The following is a 21,421-nucleotide window of genomic DNA, read 5'->3' on the forward strand; positions in this document are numbered from 1 at the left end:
AAGACAACAAAGGTCAAGAATAAGAAAAACAGGATGTAGACTATTTTCTTGCTCCACAAATGGTATCCACAACTGATGACTTCCTATTTCCTCTGACCCCAGTCTGCATTTTTACCCACATGCCACAAACCAGAAAAAGATTTGTGGGAAGCTGAAGTATATGTTCAAAAGAACTCTGAAGGTAAAAAGGTAAAAAGAAACTCAGGAGAGAATTTTTAAACTATTTTTAAAAATAGAATAAAGTGTTTTATGCTTCATTATAACTCATTTACCATGCCTCCCTGTCAAAATGAACTCTGATTTGGAGACAAAAGATGAAACCTACACATGCTATTACTCTGTTCTTAAGATCAACTCCTGAATTTAAAAGGATCTCGTACTGGAAACATTCAAAAGCTTGAGAGTTCACCACTGTGCACTTGTGCCTAGGAGCTCAGTTTTAAGCAGGATAATTATCTGATCCCGCCTGACATGCCAGGAGCCTTTACTCACCTTCTACACCTCAGGTTGATTAATACCTAGAAGGGAGGGCAATCATTCAAAGGCATCTAATCTAATTGAGAGCTCTAGAAAGGGCAGGATGACCCAACGTCAAGGGTCCACTGTCTGGACAAATAGGACAGAAGCCAAGAAGGGAGGGAGAATATTGGAACGCACGCTTACCTTGCGTAACCTGAGAGCTAGAACAATGGATCTTGTGCACAGAATAAGAGATGCCAAGCAAATCACAATGACAAATGCATCAAACACCAGGACATACTGAGTATTTTTCTGAACTGAGGAACAAAAACAGAATTCAAACGTTAAACGCACCTTACTTAGGAAAAAATTTAAAAAAAATGGCAGTCTGAAAAGAAGTTCAAATGATAAATACTTAATCATCAGAAACAAATCACACTGCATTCATTCAGAAGTCTTTAAACAGGGTAAAACGTTCTCTGACGTTAAGGATTGCACACATAAAAATATTACGCTCTCTGCTAAATGTACTAAAAATATTTTCTATAGGCTAGAGCTCAACAGACAGTGGTCTACTTGGGCTCTATTCAAAAGAGGCAAAACTGACAAACTCTTGGGTTTGTCTTTTTCATAAAAGCACAAACATCAAGTTCTCCATTAATGAGGGAGCAATTTAAAACACTACTCCTCAGAATCCCCATTCCTGCTTCTCAGCCTTACTGTGTAAGTTCTTTACCAGCAAATAAGTCCAATTCAGTTAGCTTCTTCTGCACGTGGTGAAAAGAACCTCTTGGAATGGAAGTAAATCAAATTTTTGGCGTGGAATACCCAGGAGCATGGGGGCGTGGGGTGGGGGGAAGGTAATGGAGGAAGATGCACCGGTAGCCCCAGCTTCTCCGGGACCTGAGGGGAGCATTCCCAATGCCTGGCCCCCTGCCCATTCCTGCAGCTTCATCACCTGCCATTCCTCTCCCCACCTTCTCTACCTTGAGGCCATACTGTTCTTCCTCCATCCCTGCTCCTATAAGGTTTGCTTGCTCTCTTGCCTCAGGGACCTTGCAAGTGCTGATCGCTCTGCCCAGAGCAGGACCCTCCCCATCGTGCAAGTTAGATGTTTCTTTTTCAGCCTCGGGTTTCAGATGAAATGTTTTCCTCCTCAGAACTCCCTGAATTCCCATCTTTATTAGCCCCCTCCTATACTCTTTCATCGCACTCTCCGCAAGTACACACACCCAGAGCTCCTTTTATCCTTCTCTGTTTGATGGCCACTGACCCTGTAATTACATCTTCTAAGGGCACAGCAAGGCGCAGAGAGACGGTGCAAAACAAGAAAGACATAGTCTGGGGAGCAGAATGAGCTGGCCTGAATCTCAGCTCTGCACTCAGAAGCTGTGGGGCCTTGGGGAAGCTGCCTCAGATTCCTCATCTAAAAAAGGGGTGGGGGGAAACCCACTCTATCATAGGGCTGTAATAAGAATTACACAAGTTCATATGTGAAAGCACCTGGAACAGCCCAGGGAAGGGACAGCATTGCCAGCGGTTCCTACTGTACATCACTTGAGGTCTGTCTTCTCCAGTAAGTGACCGACCCTAGGAAGTGGGGACTGTGTGTGTTTGCCCAACACTACAGTGACTGTGCTTTCAATAATGCTTCAGTGTGCTTCCAGATGAATGCAGAGACTCCCGCAGAACATGAGAAGGCTACCAAATAATCCAAATTAGAACCCGTGAAGGTGTGAGCTCAGTTACAGGCAGAGGGAGAAAAGGCATGGAGCCGTGACAGCCCGACAGTCTACCTGGTTTCCAGAGGGACCTAAGCAATAAGAGAAGGAGCATCCAAGAACTACTCCTGGTTTTCTGTCTTGGGTTAACTGAGCTCAGTCTGGACATTCACGACAAGAGAGGATGATTTGGTGGTAGTTAAAAGCCATGGGTGTGGACCCAGCCACTGAGAGAGACCACTGAGAGGTCCTGAGAGGGAAACACAGACTGGGAAGGACAAGGAGAGGGGCAGCAATGTGGGGAATTGTGAGAAGAGCTGAGCTCAGGATGTAGACTGGGAAGGGCCATTGGAGACAGCATGGGTCTGAAGACAGGTTACCTTTGGTGGGGTGCCCGGGAGGGATTAGAAAGCGGGGCACTCCCCAGTGACACCTCTGCAAAAGAGGCATTTAACAGAAAGACCAAGTGTCATGGGTTTAATAATGCAAAGGTGTGAGCTACAATGGCAGGTGGGTCTGAGGGCAAAGCAGCTCATCCGTGGGTTATGAGCACAGTTGGATAGTAAATGTAATTCACTGAGAGAATTATTTAGCCTTACTAAGCTTTAGAGGCCTCCACTACAAAATAGGGGAAGCAACTGTCCCTACTGCATGGGCTGTCAGGAAATCAGGTGAAATAATCCAGATCGAGTGCTTGTTGAACAGGACCTAGCACTTAATTTAGTTATAGCCATTTTATAATTATGAAGTTTAAGTTACCTTGAGATAACATCTGATGGGTAGGTAAGAAATCAACTCAACCAGAACCCAAGACTGACTGACTATCCACCTATCTGCCTACCTACTTACCTACCTATCTAGCCATGAAATGAGGCAGAGGGAATCGGTACAGTTCTTGGGAAGATAGGACCGAAAACCTTATGAAATGCAAGGACAACATCTAGTACGTTCCTTTCTGACATACAACCAGAACAAAACCTCTATGATTATTTGTACCGTGTCTTATATACGAATGGGGAAACGGAGGCCCATATCTGAAAAAGTAAATAGTCCCTCCCAACAGAGAAACCAGTGTCATATTCTGGTTGTGCTGTTGTTGTTGTTGTTTATCATATTAGCTTCGGACACACTTTTATATTTTTAATTTTTAAATTTATTTTATTTTAATTCCAGTTAGTGAGCACACTATGAGTTCCAGGTGTACCATAGAATGATTCAGTAATTTCATCCATCACTCGGTACTCACCATGACAAATGCCCTCCTCAATCCTCATCACCTGTTTCACCCATTTTCCTACTCCCCTCCCCTCTGGTAACCATCAGTTTGTTCTCTAAAGGTAAGAATCTGTTCCTTGGGGTGCCTAGGCAGCATAGTCAGTTAAGTGTCCAACTCTTCATTTGTCGGACCCTTGGTTTCAACTCAAGTCATGTCTCAGGGTCATAAGATTGAGCCCCGTGTTGGGCTCCATGTTCAACGTGGAGTCAGCTTAGGACTCTCCCTTCCACCTCATTCTCTCTCTCTCTAAAATAAATAAGTTTTTTTTTTTAAGAGTCTGTTTCTTGGTTTGTCTCTTATATTCTGTTTTAATTTGATCTATTGAGAAGACAAAGTTGGTGTGCTACAAAAAGTATTTTATGAATGTTGCAATCACTTTCTTACTTCTACTGAATCTATATTTAGCTCCACAGGAACATTTATTATACTTTGGTTATAAAGCACTAATCCAGAGAGATGCTCTGCCAACATGGTTAGGGAACCCTACACACCACCCACTCTCTCAGAGGTCCTGAGAAGTCCTGCATGCGCTGCCACGCTGCCCACCTGAGGGACTCTAACCCAGGGCTTCCTCTGCCGACTAAACCCCCTTTCCCCTGTGACACTTGGGAAACCACTCGCCAGTGGGGAATTTTGCTCCTCATGCCCAACTTGCTATGTTTATAAAATCCAGTTAAAAGTGAAGATTAGTGGCAAACTTAGGATAAGTATTAGAAGTCATAAAAGGCAACATGAAGTTTGTATGTGAAAATGGACACTCATCATTCTTCCTGAGATAACATAGGTAATGACAAGAGGAAGAGAAAGTGTATAGACCTGAAGGGTTAAGTGTACAGGGTTAAGTGTACAGACTTGAAGGAGCCTCAGAACTTTCTGGAAATAGCACAAAGTTCCCACCAGATGTCACCCTCGCCTTTTTCCCACTTCCTCCAAAGCCAGAGCAATCAATCATTCCACCAGACAGCACCCATAGACAGAAGGGAAAAAATCCACTTCACAAGCTGGTTTCCAAACTTCAGCTTCTTAAGGGTTTCAGCACATCATTCATAATTCATATTCTCCTAGTAACACAATCTGGTTTCTTAGGACACAGCTCTGGGAGAAACAGAAATGTTAGTATTTCTACTCAGAGGTCTGTGATGTCTGTGTTTCTCCTCCCTGGCCACAGAAGGGAGCCAGAGCTCTGATCTTCTGAGTACAGGCAAGGAAAGCTCCGAACATTGGACCAGCCCCGTGGGGAGGAAGAAAACCATATTCTGACAACAGGTTTGACCCACTAACTCATTCGGTCAGAATGACTGTTCCAAACCACATTTCCTGTACAGCACACAAAGGTTAGCTTTTCTCACATTAAATAGCTGAACCTATACTCGGACTTGGCAAGTATGCATCTGATCTGTGCGCTTCTGTGGAGACAGTGCGTCTGCTGGGAAATAGAAACCACTTTCAAACAGAAGGAAACTAAAACTGCCTATGCTGATCAGAGCCTTGAGTCAGTTAATGGAAATACTGAAACCAATCCTTTAGACTCTTCAAGATGTATTATATAACTGAACAGCAATGGGCCACAAACAAATCTAGATTAAAATAAATCTAAAATAGTTTTAAAACTACAGGTATTTTACATTTTACATTTGGACAAAGGCAAATTCAACAAAATTTGTAAATCAAAAAATACTGACAATCCGGGGTGCCCGCATGGTTCGGTCAGTTAGGTGTCTGGCTCTTGATTTCCACTCAGGTCATGATCTCAGGGTCGTGGGATCAAGCCCCGCTCCATGTTCAGCATGGAGCTGGCTTGGGATTCTCTCTCTCTCTCTCTCTCTCTCTTTCTCTCCCTCTACCCCTCCTCCAACTTGCTCACACTTTCTCCCTATTTCAAATATATAGATACATTTTTAAGAAAAGAAATATGACAATCCATTATTAACACCATCACAACCCCCTCAGTGAGAAGTGCTGCATAGCCCATTTTAAACTGTGGCTGAAGAGGGGTTTTCTGAGTAACAACTCAGTACACTACCCAGTGTTTGTCCAGGCTGCTCTCTGAGCTCTGAGGCCTTAATCTCTGTCCATTGTCAAAGGCTTGGCTCAAAGCACACTTTCTCCAAAAATCACTGCTAGATTTTATTTCTCACTCGGTCCCAAAGTTAACCTTTGCTTGCTTTATTCACATCCCTTTCTATCTCCACCGCTTAGATTTCACAGGCATGTCAGTCTCTCTCACTAAGGCATTTTCTTTCTCTTTCCATAGAGCTTTGTGGTTACTATGTGCCAACTCTTATTTTCAGTGCTTTTCTTGACTTACTAATTCATTTACTAATCAACATCTTGGAAGGTAGATACCATCACCCTCATTTTATAGAGAAATGTACTAAGAAGTAGAGAGGTTAAGTAATTTGTCCAAGATCACAGGCACAGTAAACAGAACCAAGACCCAAACCCAGGCAGTCTGGCTCCAGAAACTTAGCTCCTAAGACTGGGAACACTGCCTCTCCCAAGAGGTGTGTAATCAACACCTGCTGAAATTGAACAAAAAGGCAGAGCTTTAGGATATGCTGTACAGAACTGAATGCTCAAGAGTTTTCTGGAGCTCTTTCTTCCCATCACCATTTAAACATCCCAAGTCCCAAAATAAAGGGTTAAAAATCACCCATAATCCATGACAGGCAAGTAGGTAACATACTTACTAGATCCAGATATGTTCAAGTCTTTACATTCTTCAATTTTAGCATCACTGTCAAAATAAATTTTGATCTTGCCACTGTGAGCTTTATTGTCAAAGGTAATCTGGAGACACAAATGTATGGAAAGGTTACCACCCCACAGAACGGGCACCCTGGATCAACTCTGCTTAAAATATCACTGGCATCCAAACAGCATACTGAGTCAAAACTAATTATACTGATGAAAATGTCCACATCACATGATTCCTTCACAAGCTTCTATTATTAATGAAAAAATGTGATCCAAAGGGTGAATATGTAAAGTTCTACTGAATCATGTTTGGGTGCAGAGAAACCTCAGAGCAAAACAAGTAATCAGTCCTAGGAACAAAACCAAGATTCACCAATCTTTGACAAGAGAACACATTTATTATACCGAATGGAATTTAAAAGCATTTGCTTCATTTTATTCCTCTGGGTACAAAAACCTAGGTCTTCCCTAGGCTAGAAATTATTTTTCTGTTTGCTTCAAATGCTACCTATAATACTTTCAGAAGTGACAAAGATTGCTCCCAGGCTGCAGGCTGAATTTAAGATTTCCAGGTAGCCTCGTTCTTCCACATTATGTTTCAGTCATTTAGTTTACAAGTGACATATGCGGAGATCTGAGAGCTTGAGAGAAGTGTTTGTGGGGAGAATAGGGGAGAATGAGGCCTTGAGTGTGCCAGGGTTAGTGGAGGTGTGCTCACAGGTCCTAGGTAGGGCAATGGAGCCAACAAGTTTAATTCTCAAGCCTCTGGTTTGGTCAGAGTGATATTCTTGGATTACACAGAGTGTGGCTTATGTGTAAAGATGCTCGGGCACTTGTGGATTCAATACAGATCACCTACGCATTCAGCTTAGCAAGCTCTTTGCTTTAGGTAAACACATTTTATAATGTGTTTTGTAATATGGAGGTTACCCCAGGGAGGCTAATCATGCTTTCCTCTGCCAGAGACGTTCTTCCTCACTGCATGTCAAGATTTATCATTACTTTTATTTCTTTCTTTGCTTGTTTTCCAGTCTCGCTCTTCCACTAGGCTGTAAGCTTCCTGAGAGCCACTGCACCTCTATAGGAGGCAATGTCTGGTGCATAGGAGGGACTCATCACATATTGACTGACTGTTGTTGAATGAGGCACTCTTCTGAGTTGCTGAAAGCTGGTCACATACAACTTCAGCTCAGCATTCAGTTTTGCCCCTCAATAAACATGAGGAAGGGAGTGAGGGCCAGAGAGAAAGCATGAAACTCCATGAGACGAGAAGGCTGGTTACTCTCCCCACAGAAGTGAACATTCTCTTCTACTGCACATGCCTCCTCCCAAACCACAAGAAGCAACAAGTAATCCTTTGCAGACTGGCCTTCAGATCAAGGAAGCAGTTTCTGCCGGGAGGTTTGAAAACATCTGCGACAACGGTTGCAAAGACCTTCCTTTGAAAGTAGGAAAAACCTCATAGACACTTAGAACACCTGTCATAGACTTTTCTTCTAATGTGTTAGGGGAGTAAAAGGCCAAAGGCAATTTTGAAAAGTCCTCTTTGCAGCCCAGAAATCTGGTTTTAAGAAGTTGGAAAGGGAGCAGCCCCGGTGGCTCAGCGGTTTAGTGCCGCCTTCGGCCCAGGGTGTGATCCTGGAGACCTGGGATCAAGTCCCACGTTCTGCCTGTGTCTCTGCTTCTCTCTCTCTCTCTCTCTCTCTTTCTCTCTCTCATGAATAAATAAAATCTTAAAAAAAAAAAAAAAAAAGAAGTTGGAAAGGGCTTGCTCCATTTTCCAAAGTAATGGTCTCTGGATCGACAATGCTAGAAAGTGTCATTAAGCCGCTTCAAACACAACTGCATCTAACACATCTACGTAGGCTGGTGTGTTTTATACTTGGCATCTGCAACAGTAGAGAAAAATCATAAAAACCAGCTGTAGTAAGACAAGACACTTGCCGTATTCTGAAAGACGTAACAGTCTGGTAACTCTCGGGAATGAATTGTCTGTAGGTCGATGCCTTTGAGGCGAAAGGAAATTTCAACTTCTAAGAGCCTGAATAAAAAACATTACAAGGTGTAAATTGTCAGCGTCTTCCTATCCTCCTCTGTTTTCCCCCATCCCTGTCTCCTGGGAAATTAAACTTAAAAACGTATTTACCGGTAAAATTCCAGTCTGAAGAATGACAAGTTCTTCCAGTCCTGAGGGTCCTTGGAGAGGTCTAAGTGAACACAATCTAGGGCAATGAAACAACAAGAAGGATTGTTTCAGGCAACAATCAGATGCTAAAAAGCAGTGGTACAGGTGTGCTGAGAAGCAGGACACTTAAAAGTTCCAAAGTATCTTCCCACAAGATCCAGATTCATTGTAACGAGATCAGTGACTTGACAGGGAAGGACCTGGAGATGCCACGATCACAGTTAACATCACCAGGAATGGGATAAACAGACATCATGCACCTCCTGAAATAACGTACCACTTGTGTGGTATTCCTGCCCAAAATACGTAACCTCAATCAAGTCATAAACAAGACACAGGAAACCTGAGTGAGGAACACTCTACTCTTTTAAAATGTCAAGGTCATTAAAAAAAAAAAAAAAGGCTAAGGAATTTTATTTTGCTCCAGATTAAAGGAGATTAAACTGACCTGACAATTAAATGCATTATGTGATCTTGGACCAGGGAGGTGGCAAGGAGTGCATGGAGGGGGCATGGAGTGGGGCAGGGAGGTGGCAGTCCGGGCAGGCAGTTTTCTTTTTCTATAAAGAACAGGACAATGGATGAAAGGTGAATTGGGTTTGTAAGTTACAGTACTGTATCCATGTTCCTTCATGCTTTTAAGCACTGTATGGTGGTTTTGTAGGAGAATGTTCCTATTTGGGGGAAATGTACACTGAAGTATTTAGAGGTCAAGAGACATTATTCCTGCACTTTATTCTCATACATTTCAGGAGAAATATTTATACATTGGAAAAATGATAAAAAAAATGTGGTAAAATGTTAGCCTTTGGAAAATTTAGATGAAGGGTAGACAAGGAAATCGTTGTGCTATTTTGCAACTTTTCTGTTAAGTCTGATGCTTTTTCAAAATTAAAAAAAAAAGGAAGAAATTGAGGTTTTGTTCAAGTAAAAACAAATTACGAGGTGTAAACTATAAAATCATTCCAAGAGCCTCACATAAAAATAGTCTCTTCGTTGGGTAGTTCAACACCTTGGCAGGAAACAGGCTAGAAACAGTGAATGGCTTTCAAGGTCACAGAGCCCTGACACAGAACTGGTGGGAAGCCAGCCTGGGCTGACTCTCGCCCACACTGTGGCTGCCCCTTCGTGCTGCCTTTGAAACCGAAAAGTCAGGGCCTAGGGCAGTGCCTAGTACTCAGGAGGTGTTCGAGAAAATTGGTAGACTTGATAGCCAATTCTTTAAATGTCTTCTCCCACTGGGCCTGGAGCAGCAAAGACCTCCCGTCACTACATCGGTACATGACCTTGGCTTAACCACCTAGCGACTGAGCATCAACTTCCTCAACTGTAAAGTAAAAGCCAAACTGATGATATTTAGGGTCCTTCTACCTCTCACACTCTTATTTGAAGACAAAGTAAAAGAAAATAAAACTTTTACATTTATTTGAGTAAGTGGCTATATTCTGAAAAGAGAAGGAACATATTCAAAATCTGTGTTACAGAAAAAGAAACACACACTATTAGAATGATAGCCATCTAAATGTTGTAAAGACATTTTAAAAAGCAGGATTTATAACAGTTCCCCCAATGAGGATAACCTCTAAAGCTATAGGTCTTAGAGGCATGAAATGCCCACAGCATGATTTAAGGGAAACCCTTAGCTTGATCTACACAATTGGTCATGCAAAGACTGTGCAATGAATAGAGACCCACCAAGGAAGCAGGCATGGAGGGGGATGGCTGCATTTACACACCAAAGGATGACCCTCTCAATGGTAAAGATGATGCAAAAGTCACAGAGAGATAATCTAGAACAGCATCTGCTCATTCACCTACATAAACTCTAATGCTTCACCAATGAAGTCCAGCTCAATTCCTATTCCTATAGGAATAGGCAGCTGCAGGCTGCCTCCAATATATCTGAAAAAAGAAGGTCTAAGATCCAGTATCAAGTATTTTAAGAATATTCTTTACATCTCGAGTAGATAGATATGTCAAAAGGTTCTCTTTGACAAATTATATTTCATAAGTCAAAAATACAATTAACTTGCTAAAATAGTCTTTCTTAAAATAAAGTAAAATTCATAACCAACTTCTGCTTTGGTGAAAATTATTCCACATTCTGATAGAAGGAAAACAGACAAGGACACCACTGCACAGGAGTCAGGTAATAAATTCCACTCTCTGGCACTGCCAGTCCTAGTCCTGCCTACGTAGCCACTGACACTGACTTTGACCATGTCTCTTTCACTCATCTTCCAAGAAAAATCAACTGAGGAAAACAACATAAGAATCACTGGAAAATAGTTGTAAGATGCATCTAATTAAGTCACACAGGACAAGGGGTATTTCAAGGCTGTTGGCCACAGCACCAGGCTGCTGATACTTAGATGACTAAAAGAAACCTGAGGCTTCTCATGGTGCTTGGCTGATGGGCTGCTGGTTTCAGAGTCAAGAGCATGGGACACATTTACTCACTAAGAGATTCTCAATAGGCAGCCTGTGGAAACAGACCCAGAACCTCTGTTTTACAGATGTATTCTTCTATTATTTTAACAAAGCATCTTTAAATTGAATGTTAGAAAATATGGTCAAACGAACTATGCAATGCTTTCTTCTTAATAAAACCATCCCACAGGGATACTAGAACCCCTGCTCCTGAACTGTTTCTTGAGGAGTCATGACTCATTAGTCTTCACAGTTCATAACCCCAGTATATAAAACAGGAAGTGCCTTGGGCATGCTAGTTATACACCAGAGATTTGCTAAATGAATGACAAAACTTCCAGAGCCTTAAGTCAACTAGTTTGCACTTACATATAATGTGTTTTCAAATTCTTAACAGAGTTGCACAAGAGAATTCTACTTGATTAGATACTAACTTCTTGCTAAGCAACCTCCTAAAAGAGAAAATGAATTGCTAAGTACAATTCATCTTTGAAGAGCATTAATGTAGTTAACTCTTGCATTAATAGCAAGAGTACCAAGCATTTCAACATACATTATTTCATATATAATTAGACTCTTTTTTCCCCCCCAAAGCCTAATTGCTTCCTCATGGAGGGACAAACCTCAACAAACAGGAAACACCTGTACATTTACCTCAACCCCCCAAAGTCTTGAGTTATACCAAGACGTTCTACAATGTTCCCTGGTCCTATCATGGTAGACCCACAGTTCCCTGAGAGAAAAGCCTTTGCAGGCATATGTTCAACCTCAATTAAGTTAGCTGTCACAGAAGCAAAATCATTCTATTTGGGTTGTCAGCACATGAAGGGATGTTTGCTCTTACCACAGAAGATGATAAAGGCATATAATGAAAGTGCATTACCTACTTCAATGTCGCTGTCAATGTTCAGCGTGTCATTAGAAGGAAACATGGCCCCTTTCTTATAATGCCGCTTACAGACTTTCAAGCCAGTTCTATTGTCTTCATTTTCTCCGTAACTGAGTGTCCCCAGGGATATGTTCTTTAGATGATGATACTATTCAAAATAGTTAAATAAAAATCGTATGAGCTTTTAAGAGTTTCATCAGAAGTTACAGTGTAAGGGGCACCTGGGTGGCTCAGTGGTTAAGCGTCTGCCTTCAGCTCAGGTTGTGGTCCCAGGGTCCTGGAATCGAGTCCCACATGAGGCTCCCCTCAGACAGCCTGCTTCTCCTTCTGCCTATAGCTCTGCCTCTCTCTGTCTCTCTCATGAATAAATAAATAAAATCTTAAAAAAAAAAAGAAGTTACAGCATATGGAATACACTTATAGCTATTTTAAACTTTGTGTCAGATCCCTCAATAGAACTTACCCGTGTAATATACCACAAGGTAATTTTCTCATGGGTGGGCAGGAAACACACTGCCTCATGGAACTTGGAACTACAGTAGACAACGTGCTAACAGACACTCCCACCTGTCTAACCTCACAGCAGACTACTGTCTCCTGGCTCCAAGCACCACCTTCCAAGGCCACACTGGTCCCCAGCTGGCTCCTGGAGCTTGCCTGGCACATTCCCACCGGGGCCTTTGCTGCACCCCCTGCCTGGAACCCCATGTTCCATCTGCTAGGTTCACTCCTTCAGGTCTTGAGTCAAATATTACCACTTCAGTGAGGCCTTCCCTTACTATCCAGTGCAAGTTGCAAGCATCCATCACCAGTGCACAGGCTCCACCAGGCACTGCCAGTCTCCTCCCCAGCTTTATTTCATGGCAGCCATCACTGTCAGACACACCACTGAAGACTCAAGCTGTCCATACCTCACAGCTCACACTAATACAACTGGTATTTACTTACATAAACATGACTTTACCATTCGCCTATCTGCACTAACAGGGCTAAGAGGGCTTTACTAACTCCCACTTTCATTAACATGACTTTACTATTCCAGGAAACTTTTTTTTTTTTTTTTTTTTTTTTGAGAGAGAGAGAGTTGGGGGGTGGAATCCTAAGCAGGCTCCACGCTTATTGCAGAGCCCAAATGGGGCTGGATCTCATGACCCTGAGATGAGATCATGACCTAAGCAGAAAATCAAGAGCTGGACACAACCAACTGAGCCCCTATTCTAGGAAACTTCTGCCCAGGAACATAACAGTTACAAATAACTCTATTGTTCATTTCAGGAACACCCACAACAACTGATTTAGACAATCAATCTGAAGATTTAGTCTAATAAATCCAAGACTCTTTGAAACCAAGCCCATCTCCCCACAAACCCTCACCTTGCTGTGTCCACCAATACAAAACTATGATATCATATCTTTACCCAATTCTAATTGAGCTCCCCTCATGCTGAGAGACCAGTCTACCTTACACTTCAAAGTCGGTATTGGACTGTGCCCTTTTCACCCAAGGAACTAATAAGAATGGTCAAGGGAGCATCTCCCTTACCTCTGTAAGTAATAAGCTCAGTTTTTCTTATTAACACGTTTTCTTGGTGGTGTTTTGAGGGAGCTAGCATTCAATGCTATACATTTCACTTTTTTTCATTGGTCTGGTTCTCATCCCTAGAATGAAGTTCTATGGGAACAAGGCTTTTGTCCATTTTATTCATGATGCATTCCCAGTATCTAGAATAATACCTCGTATATAGTAGGCACCCAAATATTTATTGAACGAATGAGAAAAGAAAAAATATGAATAACAATTTCCCTCCCCTAAATGCTTTCTTCAGGCCTATCAGTGTGGTTTATCAATACTTACTTAGATACGAGTATATCATACCCTACTCCATATTCCTAATATTCAGCTAGGTTTATTAATGCTAAGACATCAAAATTGAGACTCTGCAATCTTAGATTTGATATCTCATTCATCAAACTTTCTGAGAGTATAAATCCACTCTCGGCTGTTTGAACTTGGGTAAAGTAATCTCCCAAAAGTAGTGGGTATAAAGGGATATATAAATACAAATCTTTAAGAAAAAACTTAAATAGGCAAAATAGGCTAAAACAACAAAGTCAAGTGTCAATCATTCATAACAAAACACTTGCCTGATTGATAGCAAAAAAGATGCTCTCATAGGCATCCTCTTGAGTATAGACACTGCAACTATAGTCATCTTCATCCGTGCCAGAGTATCCTTTTAAAAACAAGTGCTTAAAAGCAACAGTGTTCTCTTCTTTGAAAGCAACTACCATCTGGTTACTTAAACCAAAACGAACAAGCTAGAAAAGAAAATCAAATACGAAGATGTGAATTTTACCATTTACCAGGGCAGGCAAATGCATTCATATTATCATCAACTCCTGCCTATAAATATCAGAAAGTGTTTATTAACCACATTAATGTCAAAATACAAGTCCCAGAAAAGAATACACTCATTAAGCTACATAGGCAAGTCAAAATAGCATAAAATTAAATTACCACTCCCAGTGACTACCAACCTTACTGATCTTGAATGAAGGAGGAGAAATCCAAATCAGTAAAGTCGGAATCCATTTATTGTATATTTGGATTTCAAATTAATTGCTTTAAAAACTGATGTACTCAATAAAGTAATGTCATTTTTTGTTGATTAACATTTAGAAATTGTAATTATTTTTTTAAAATCACAACGAGGTTTTATATGTGGCTTTTAAGAATGTTTTTGAAAAGTGGACTATATAATACTTACTCTACCTGAGAGGTAATAGTTGTCAAAGGAATTCAATTATTCCAGCTCTGCAAGAACTCTTATATAAGATTTACACCTTAGAGATCTCGCTGCAAGATCTATAGCATCAAAGCACCAGAAAGAATAGCAGGGTTTGCTTTACCCCTCTGAGTTCAAACCCATTCACTGTCTGCATGCACCCACCTTCTTGTGACAAAACTCCTACTTTTTCTCCCTTACGCTGTATCCTCGTCCAAGATTTGGCACCAAGGGCTCTCTTCACTAGGGGGCAATGTATTCATTCTGCCCATTTTGGAATCCAATATGGGGGAAAAATTAGCAGGCACTAAATTTTACCAACCCCCCGCCCCGGGAAATTACACACACACCAACAATCTTTCACTCTCTTTCTCTCTCTCTCTCACGCACACATGCACATGTGTGCACCCACACACATGAATGGCGGAAGACAAGTCAAACCTTTATAAGCCCTGTCCCACACACCCCTCCCCATCTGCCTACTTTATCTCATCTACTTTAAAAGACAATAAAAGTCCAAAAATCTTGCCGCAGGTCTTCATCCCACTAGGTCCCTAAAGCAATTTGGGACTCTTGTTTCTTCATGTGTGAAATCAGCAAGTCCAACTAGATGACTGTGGCATATCTGCTATTTGCTGTCACTCCACGGTTGGATATGAGAGACTGCATGGCACTGAACCAGACATCAACTAACGAACTTTTCAGATGAAAACACATTAATCTGCATATGCAAATATATATACTACTTTCTAGTGATTTATATTTTTAGCTTTCTTGTCTGACTTTTTGAAAAGGCTGAATAATTAAAAATAATAGCTACCATTTTTCAGCAACTATTATACTCCAGGTGCTTACTAAACTGCATTACAAGCACCATCTCCATTACTAAAACTCTAAGGTGAGGTCACTACGGTTATCTCCACTTTACACATGTGAAAACTGAGATTTAGCCCCATTTAATTGCCCTAAGTCATGTAGCTAGAATGAAAGTCAGGTCTAACTCCAAAGTCACTTTATTGTGCTATAACAATTTCCCTCTCTTGGAGAATCTGCCTTTGGGACTCTTCTTATAGAAAAGAATTTAGATGCTAGCTTTCCAGAATTGCAACTACTGTTTGAGAATGTACTTAATTGACACTCCTTAGCATCTGAGCCTCACCAGGTCACATTCCCCAAATACCAAGCCAAAGGATTGAGCAACTGTTAAAACCCAGCTAGTCTAAGACAAGTATCAGATAAGAAACCACACATCATCTAACCTGTGCTAGAAATCAAGCAACTGGAAGCTAAAGGTTTTTCTAAGCACATAACATCTTTCAATGGTGCCTGTAGATGCCAGAAAAGGTCATGTTGTTTTTTGAAAGCCGAAAGTAAACCAGGGAATTAATACATACATGATTGTTTCAAGGTCCTGTAAAATACTGATACACAAATGAAAAAAAAAAAAAACAAAAACAAAAACTGGTATACATGCATGTGAATTAAGTTCTTCAATCAAAGTCTTCTGAGTGCTTACTCTGTCCTGGGCTGGGATATGATGTGGGCAAGATCAAGTTGCATGGTGTTGAATAACAGCTCTTATCTACTGAGTGCCAGGGACTATGCCTAAAATTTACAATTTTTTAAAAATATAATTCATAATACCCTATGAAGGGGATATTCACTGGACTCCACAAAGACAGGAATTTTCCCCCCATTACTCAGGAACTGGAATAGTGTCTATCACAATGCCAGAGTCAAATACTAAATCTGTTGATGAATATAGTCCCATTTTATACATGTGCAACCTGAAGTCAGGGAACTTATTCAGGTTGAAACAGCTAGAAAGTGTCAGTGTGAGGTCCATTTAGATTACATAGCCCTTCTCTTGACCACCTGGCCACACTATCTCTCAAACAGAGATGCTGCCAACTTAAATCTAGAAGCGGGGATAGTCGACCCATTCCTCCCACACTCAAACTTGAACTAAAACACACACACATACACACACACACAATCTGAATGAGGAATGGATATCTTGACCAAGAAAGTAGCATTTTAACTACTGATATTTTAAGCTACCATCTATTTAACTTAAAACCCAAAGCTCATCAACTCAACCTGGAGAATGACAACATGAAGGTGTAAACTCTGCTTGGAACCACCCCCATCTGGCATCAGGAAGAGGAAATTTACTCCATTCCATTATTCATAGAACAAGCTGGGATCCCTGGGTGGCGCAGCGGTTTGGTGCCTGCCTTTGGCCCAGGGCGCGATCCTGGAGACCCGGGATCGAATCCCACGTCAGGCTCCCGGTGCATGGAGCCTGCTTCTCCCTCTGCCTGTGTCTCTGCCTCTCTCTCTTTCTCTGTGTGTGACTGTCATAAATAAATAAAAAAAAAAAAAAAAAAAAAAGAACAAGCTGAGATCCAGCATCATCAGGTCAGGGTTGGGATTTTCAAAGCATATGTTAGTAGAGAAGAGAAACCCTAGGGAGGAGATCATAAATGCCCTTCCTGCGATGGCAGAACCAAACACTCTCTATGGAGCGAGAGAAAGGAGATGATGGGTTTGGTCAAATGGGTGACAGAAAAATGTACTCCTGCCCCACTAACTAGATCTTAAGATTTACCGACTATGATATGATAGAAAAATAGTGAAGTGCGGCCTGGCAAAGATTGTGAAGGTAAGACCTGATTATGAAATTGGTGTAGGAGAAAATATTCTGTACCAGGTAAAAACAGGATCCTGTCAAAATAATGTACAAAGAATCTGAGAAGGAAAGAGTAGAATTGGCAAAAGAATGTGGACACCTCTCTCAAAATTATACATTACTGCAGAACGCAGAGTAGGAATGTCTTTTTTTTTTTAAAGTTTCCTCCTCATCAACCCTGATAAAATGCCACCTATCCCATTAGACTTGGGAATGGAGTGCTAAGAGACAGAAAAAGAGAGGGAGGTACAAGTGGTATTCAAAGGAAGGAAAGGTATTCAAGAAATCTGCTCCAATTAGATATCACCCATGTAGCAAAACTTATTAGAATGGTCCTCCAGCAGAATAAGAGTTTAATCCCTCTCAACTTTGCTAGGGGAGACAAGGTACATCTACACGTAAAGTAAATGATCATTTCTCAAGAATAGTCTATTAAAAGCAGTGACATAGAAAGCAACAGATACTAGCGTACCCAGGAAAACCACGCGGTGAGTGGTCAGGCAAGACTGTAGGGGGAGTTCCAGTGGCATCTGCAAGATGATAGAGAAAAAGAATCGCTCTGGACTTGGTGTTACAGACAGGGCAGGGATGAGAATCACTGGGTGCATCCAGCTGGCTGGGATCTAGGGAGGAAACAGTAGCTGAAGACCCATTGGAAAGGCAAGTCCAGGGATCCCTGGGTGGCACAGCGGTTTGGTGCCTGCCTTTGGCCCAGGGCTGGATCCTGGAGACCCAGGATCGAATCCCGCATCAGGCTCCCGGTGCCTGGAGCCTGCTTCTCCCTCCGCCTGTGTCTTTGCCCCTCCCCCCCCGTGACTATCATAAATAAATAAATAAATAAATAAATAAATAAATAAATAAATAAATAAATAAATGAATGATAGGCAAGTCCAAGGAGACTGTGGGAATCTGAATTTCAAGCTACACAGTCAAGATTCTCTTCTGTGGGAAAAATGGGTACCACAAAATATTCTGAGCAGGAGAGTAATCCAATGAAAGCATTCTAAGAAAAATTCATTTGATATTAGCACTGAAGGCACTGGTATGTATGTGGATAAGGGAGGTAGGCATCAGACAAAGTCTGGAAGGAGCCTAGTTAACTTGTCTGTATTCCCAAGACTGCAAAATGAGGACAGGACTCCTGTCTAGTATAAAACCAATCTGAGAATCAGAGACTCTAGAGCCAGACCAGAGGGCTCCAATCCGACTCTACCCCTTATCAACTGAATGGCCATAAGCAAATTATGTATTCTCTTTGGCCCCGTTTCCTCATCCACAAGAGGGGAGCAAAAACTGACCCATCACACAGGGTTGCTCTGAGGATGAAATGAATGAACATGCAAAAGGCACCTGTGCCTTGCATATGGCAAATGCTACGGCACATGTTATGCTACATCTCAGCAGCAGTGATGCATTCCCAGCTGTATTCCCAGCAGAATACACAGCAGGGAGGAGCTTCATACATATTTGAAATGAATGAGATAAGAGTCTGAGCTAGAGAGAGAAGATAGTGAGTATGGCAAAACATAAGCAGACAGTTTTGTAGGAAGAATCCACAAGATTTAGTAGACATCAGGACAAAGAAGGTAAGTCAAAATCACGATGTTTTATGCCTAGATAAGGTGGAGTTATAGTAACATTAATAGATCAAGAAGCAAGCTGAATGAAAGCTGGTTTGGCCAGAGAAGAAATTGGAAAACAATTAAAATTAACCAAATGATAAAGTGGACATCATTTCTCCGCCTTCCAAGTAACACTAACCATGTACCTACTTTATAGGATGCCAAAATTAAAACTTCAAAGCCAAGAATTAAAATGAAAATATTTTTATTTTATTTTTTTAAATGAAAAAACCCAGGCATGCACATTTAACAGGAGCCCTGTATCTCAACTTTATTGGTTTTTTTTTTTCCAACTTTGTTGTTTCTTTTAAAGCAACTTGGTCACCCTAAATCTTGGTGTACTGGAAAGCATAACATACAATGAAAAGATCTCTTTATGATCAGAGTAAAGATGTAACTTCAGTTACAACAGGAACCTCCTCTCATTTCTAAAACTATACAAAAGTATTTGTAGAAAGGTATTTATTTTTGTGTTCCAGAAATAACATCTTTACATTGATATCAGAATGATTATTCGCCAAAGGAGCCAAATACCCCAAATTGGTAGTGTCTTTAAAAGGGCACACGTTTCAAGTGTAGTTACCTACAGAGGAACCTCCCTGAAACTGGTTCAAAGCCACAGTCTCAAAAACTAGATGACAACTCTGATGGCTGTTGTGATACGGGGATAAAGTCTTGACAATATGAAATTCAACAAAAGATCCCAATGTATGGGGATCCCTGGGTGGCGCAGCGGTTTGGCGCCTGCCTTTGGCCCAGGGCGCGATCCTGGAGACCCGGGATCGAATCCCGCGTCGGGCTCCCGGTGCATGGAGCCTGCTTCTCCCTCTGCCTATGTCTCTGCCTCTCTCTCTGTGTGCGACTATCATAAAAAAAAAAAAAAAAAAAAAAAAAAAAAGATCCCAATGTAGCCCTTGTATGCTCCTAATAAGCCCAATGGTAAGTATTTACTTACCGCCTTAGCTACTGCTACAAGGGAAACAGCATTGTCAAGACTCAAGTCAAAACAGTCAAAAATGCATTTTCAAAAGTGTATTTGAATAAAGATGAGAAATTTCAAGAACATAATCACTTGGGATTGAACAGCTCTTGCCAGGCTATGTGTTTTATTCAGATATAGAACTCTACCCCCCCCCATATCAAACTCCTATTATATACAGACCTACTATTTATCTCTATTTACAGAACCTGTGGAAAGATGACCTCATAATCCCTTACTAAAACAAGGTCATTATCGAAACTGAACTTCAACCTACCATCACCCTCCAGAGTCAACATAAATTTACAGTTTTATGAAGTTGAGTGTGGACTTTTCAGAGCAAAAGTCGAGTGGGAAAATGAAAACAGTTTCATCTTGGGGTAAGGAAAAAAAACAAAGAAACAAACTGACAATATGAATTACCTGTGTGGTAACCATGACTATCTTCAAAATCTGCAATCCCAGCTTCCATGGAATCTGGTGTCTGGCTCGGTATTTTTCACAAGGGTTCATGAAGTAAAACTTCAGGTCTTCCCTCAGACATTCTTCTTTCACGTCAGAATCAAGATGAGCCATTGCATTTCTGCCACAGAAGACCAATTTTTAAATAAACAGAATATCTTGTTCATCAGAGAGTTTCTGAATAAAACTTCCTATTCATGTTCTTTATCCATTCTTACAAGCAAAATTCTGTCTCCAACCAGTGACCTCTTTTTCTCTTTAGAAATCTGAAAATTATTCAGGACCCTCTATCACTTGCCTTTCCACATAGTTATTCATTTAGTTCCAAAGGGCCATTGTCAAAAATTTTAAGAATAAGATTTTATTTGCAAGACTCATCATCCTACATCTTAACATATAGAATTCACCTGTCACTGGAATATTGTTAATATTCAATAACAAAAACTAGATGGGATACTTTTATGATACACCAGATATGAAATCATAGAAACTTGAATTAAATTGCTATGAAAACAGAGAATCCATGTTCTATAATGTACTGAATGATTATGTCCCTTTTTAATAATATAACAATGATAATAAGGTTCAAAATGCAAATACCTTCAGGAAGTCAAAATAGTATCTATTTATGCCTAGTCAAATATTTGTGTCGCTTTACAATGGTAAAGTTTGCCTTTACTATTTTGAGGGGTCTGGACTCAGGAATGGGCATGTGATGCAAGCTAGGCCAAAAAGAAGCAATGAGCTGTGGTCCCAAGACTGATAATATCTGTTGGGAGAAATGTCCTACTAAGTCATCACCAAATTGGAGTGTGCAAAACAATCCATTGGTAGTACAGAAAATATTAGTATTTCTATTTTATTCTTTATGTTTTCTTAGAAATGAATTTTATACTTTAATTTTTTATTTTAAGTAAACTCTATGTCCAACAGGGGGCTCAGACTTACTACACCAAGATCAAGGGTTGCATACTCTACTGCCTGAGCCAGCCAGATGCCCCTATTGTATTCTTTATCTTAAAAAAAGAAACTGAACTCTACTAATTATTAATATAACATATAGAATAACAGTGGTATATAATCACACATAATTTATAAATAAATATACACACATTGAGAACATGCACTTAACTTGTATCATTGGATACATAATCAACAAAGTTTGGAGACCACAGACTTAAAGCAAAGGCTGTAAGTCTCGAGTTTGTGGAAGTCACCTTGCC

At 40.8% G+C, this 21,421-nt stretch overlaps 1 protein-coding gene across 4 annotated transcripts in view; it reads right to left on the reverse strand.

Annotated features, from left to right (window-relative positions):
• Nucleotides 1-21,421, reverse strand: part of MCOLN2 (mucolipin TRP cation channel 2) — a 50,970-nt gene that overhangs the window by 15,202 nt on the left and 14,347 nt on the right. For all 4 annotated transcript variants that reach the window (XM_077905248.1, XM_077905251.1, XM_077905250.1 and 1 more), the window contains exons 2-8: nucleotides 20,160-20,319; nucleotides 13,803-13,976; nucleotides 11,652-11,805; nucleotides 8,300-8,375; nucleotides 8,098-8,194; nucleotides 6,147-6,246; nucleotides 664-776 (exon numbers count right to left, since the gene is read on the reverse strand). In XM_077905248.1, coding sequence (XP_077761374.1) covers nucleotides 664-776; nucleotides 6,147-6,246; nucleotides 8,098-8,194; nucleotides 8,300-8,375; nucleotides 11,652-11,805; nucleotides 13,803-13,976; nucleotides 20,160-20,319 — 874 coding nt within the window. The remainder of the gene's footprint in view (nucleotides 1-663; nucleotides 777-6,146; nucleotides 6,247-8,097; nucleotides 8,195-8,299; nucleotides 8,376-11,651; nucleotides 11,806-13,802; nucleotides 13,977-20,159; nucleotides 20,320-21,421) is intronic.

Source organism: Canis aureus, chromosome 8, assembly GCF_053574225.1.
Source record: "Canis aureus isolate CA01 chromosome 8, VMU_Caureus_v.1.0, whole genome shotgun sequence".
Taxonomy (NCBI): domain Eukaryota; kingdom Metazoa; phylum Chordata; class Mammalia; order Carnivora; family Canidae; genus Canis; species Canis aureus.